This window comes from Phalangium opilio, unplaced genomic scaffold (genome assembly GCF_054372755.1).
Source record: "Phalangium opilio isolate 3A_F unplaced genomic scaffold, DU_Popi_V2 ptg000246l_1, whole genome shotgun sequence".
In the NCBI taxonomy this organism is placed as follows: domain Eukaryota; kingdom Metazoa; phylum Arthropoda; class Arachnida; order Opiliones; family Phalangiidae; genus Phalangium; species Phalangium opilio.
Window position 1 is genome coordinate 6072701 of NW_028324225.1, and position 3183 is coordinate 6075883.

At 33.2% G+C, this 3183-nt stretch overlaps 1 protein-coding gene across 1 annotated transcript; it reads right to left on the bottom strand.

Moving 5' to 3' along the window:
* Nucleotides 1-308: 308 nt before the first annotated feature.
* LOC149612287 (uncharacterized) lies at nucleotides 309-1683 on the bottom strand. The gene is made up of 3 exons (XM_089858563.1): nucleotides 1400-1683; nucleotides 874-1339; nucleotides 309-812 (listed from the first exon to the last, which is right to left on the bottom strand). Exons 1-3 carry the CDS (start codon nucleotides 1681-1683, stop codon nucleotides 309-311), a joined length of 1254 nt encoding a protein of 417 aa, XP_089714689.1.
* Between the last annotated feature and the right edge of the window lie 1500 nt (nucleotides 1684-3183).

A 3183-nucleotide genomic window follows, 5' to 3' on the forward strand; every position in this document is an offset into this window, starting at 1 on the left:
GCATTTTGTAGACAACTAGATTAATTTTAGATATTGGAAAATCTGGGACTCGTTAGAAAAGTACCCAGAACATGTTTATGGTTAAATCAATAAATAATTCTTACTTCTTCATCACAAAAACGCTTTATTGCACTTTCAATAAATTATTCAAATAAAATTTAGTTTTAAAATGGTAATGACTAGTTAATATTAAAACAAAGTTTTTCGTTTAACAGAGATCACAGATGATTTTGGACTTAAATTGATAGTATCACATTTTTGGTTTAAAATATTTCTTGGTAAAGGACTAGTTGTATTATTCTTTGTATTTATGTTTTTTGCTCCTTTCTTTGTAATTTTTTTCGCCCCTTCTTTTGAAATTTTTTTTGAGCCTCTCTTTGCCGCTCCTTTAGTAACTTTCTTCTGCGTTTCCGCTGTAGCTTTCTTTGAGGTTTTCTTTGCTGATTTTTTTTAGGTTCATCTTTCTGTTCTACTGTAGATTTTCTTTTTGTTCTAATCAAGTTTGGGTTTTCTTTTTCAGTAATCATGTCCGTCTTTTTTGACTCTTTGTTGTTATTTTTGGTTTTGGCGTATAGCTTCTTAAGTTGTCCGTATAAATTGTCCCTAATATTGTGTCCTCCTTTGCTCATACTTCCACTTTTAATACTGATAAACTCTTGAATCCTCGCATGTGTTATTTTTCGCAACCAGATCTTATAAAAAAGATTAATACTATCTTCGCTAAACTGTTCCAACAATCCAGGAATTTTCTTTATTCCTTCCTGAAACTTTTCTTCAATTTTGTGGTTTTCCTTTACCTTTGAAGCGCACACCTTATAATAATGTTATTTAATTAGAGGCACATATTTTCTTTGACCAAACAGGTTGTCTTACCTTAATCATATTTTTCCCATGTTGCTTCAAAGTCTCAGAGTTTGCATGCAATCGGACTGTGTTGTTTACTTCCCGTACAAACTCTTGTAGAACCTCTTTCGGAAAAAACATACCTCCTCTATCTTGTTGTTTTAATTCTACTGGCAACTGCATTTCCTTCTCTTCGTCATCTAATGAGGTTTTGAAACACAATCTGTATACTTGCCCATAGAGGATTTTGGTTTTCATGGTGTGGCGTGTTGATTCTTTTAAGCGCTTGGATACCCTCCACAACTCTCCTAATGTTCCTCCTCCAAGTCTTAAAATGCCACTTAGGCTTTCTTCCTTGAAATTAGAAGGGTTGACCTTTATTTCTTTCTCTTTTATTACATTAGTTGTAGTTTTATCCTCATCACAGATCAAATCATCTTCAATATCACAGTCTATGTTTTCGTTTTCTTCGTCTACTCTATCGCTATGAACAAATCTTAAAAAGAACCAGATTTGATTTATCCCCAAGTTCATATACAATAAAAGTTTAACATACCTGTAAACACTACACAAGTAAAAGTTGAAGAGTTCTTGCAAATCTGTGTTGTTGTAATCGTCGAATTGGAAATTAAATTCACCTCTTAATTTTGTACCAAATTTTAGGAACTCGAATACATCTTTAACTTCGTGGACACACGTGCCTAGACTTTCTATAAAAATACTCCAATAATCTGATTGAATAATAAATCTATGACACTGGGTTCTTTTTTCATTAAAAGCGACGTGTAACTCCTTTTTTATTTCTAATTCGATATAATCTGTAATCTTTTTCAAATCCATTTTTCATATAATTTTACGAAGTTCCGATACAGACTGAGTAAGGCGACGACTAGATAGCAGACGAATTTTCAACTTAGAATGTGATTGGCTTATACATTTTTCACGCATATGTCACCGCCTAGAAATAGTACCCCTTATTCTCGCCAGACGGCAACCCTAATAAATTGATGCAGTTTTTGTCAGTATCCCCCCATAGGTGGCTAGTGCCGACTAAAATAAAAATCTTTCCGTATAAGACGGGTCTACCAAAGAGTCTAGAAAATCACTTCATATGTCATGCGCTTCTGACTGAAATGATATTGATATTTCATCGGGGGTTATAGTTTGCTCCCTGGCTTCAAAATTCTCGTTTACACCATTACTGTTAAATTTCAAATTCCGTCTGTAATCTTATTGTGGGTAAAATAAAAAGTTAATTTGACGCAAGACATTTTTGCAGTTGCCAATCATATTTTTATTAAACCTTCTTGTCCATTTATTCAGTAACACTTTGAAAAGGTTTTCGGGGAATTATTTAGGTTAAAATCAAATATACCCATAATTAAGTCAACCCATAAGTGCATCTACCACATCCAAAATCACTTTCTTGTAAATGAGAGAACTACAAGGTGGTCAAATCAAAATCTTACAATTCTATTCTACAATATGTTTTGTCTGCTACATGTATTTAGAGAACGATTAATCGTTTCGGACTTCGAATAGGAGATCTGATAAAACCGAGGGAGTAGACACTTGAGAACTCAGGTGTACAATATGTCTTGAACTCAATGCACTGTCAAAGCTGAACTCTGAGTTCCGAAGGCTTTGAACTCAATGCACTGTCAAAGCTGAACTCTTTTGACCTCAGGTGTACACAGAGATCCAAAGTGTCTACCCCCTCGGATAAAACGTTTAATACAAACACGCGTGCGACGATGTTTTAGCTCCTTCAAGTCTCGAATTGAATATTAAAGCCATAGGAAGATATTATATAGCTTCCTATGGCTTTAATATTCAAGCTTACGCGGGACGTTTTCGAACTAAGAGTAAAAGGGGGGGCGAAACCGCCACCAAACGTCTTACCTCCTACCAGTGTAGTGGCTAGCCCTGGTCGTCCAAATCAAAAAATTCCAAGCTAGTTTTTCGCGTCATCTATTAATTTATTATGATAATATTGTCAAGCACTTAATCATTATAATTATCATAATAATAAGTTCAAGACCTTTAACGATTTAATTAAAATATAAATTTTTCAAAACAAATATTTAATTTTTTTAACGTCAAAAAATCTTAAAAGGTCGCAATGGAAACTTTTTACAAATTTTAACTGAAGAAACTGCCGTTTACATGGCTTAAATGGAGAGATTCATACTTATATTATTTTCTTATGATAAAGCCCAACTCTATTACGAGAATAATAAATAACTTAGTTGAAATAAAACCTGTTCTCTTCCAAACGAAATATTTCCAAAATTAAATTATTCTAGTCTGGTCTTTATTTTTAATAAAAATCGTTTAGAT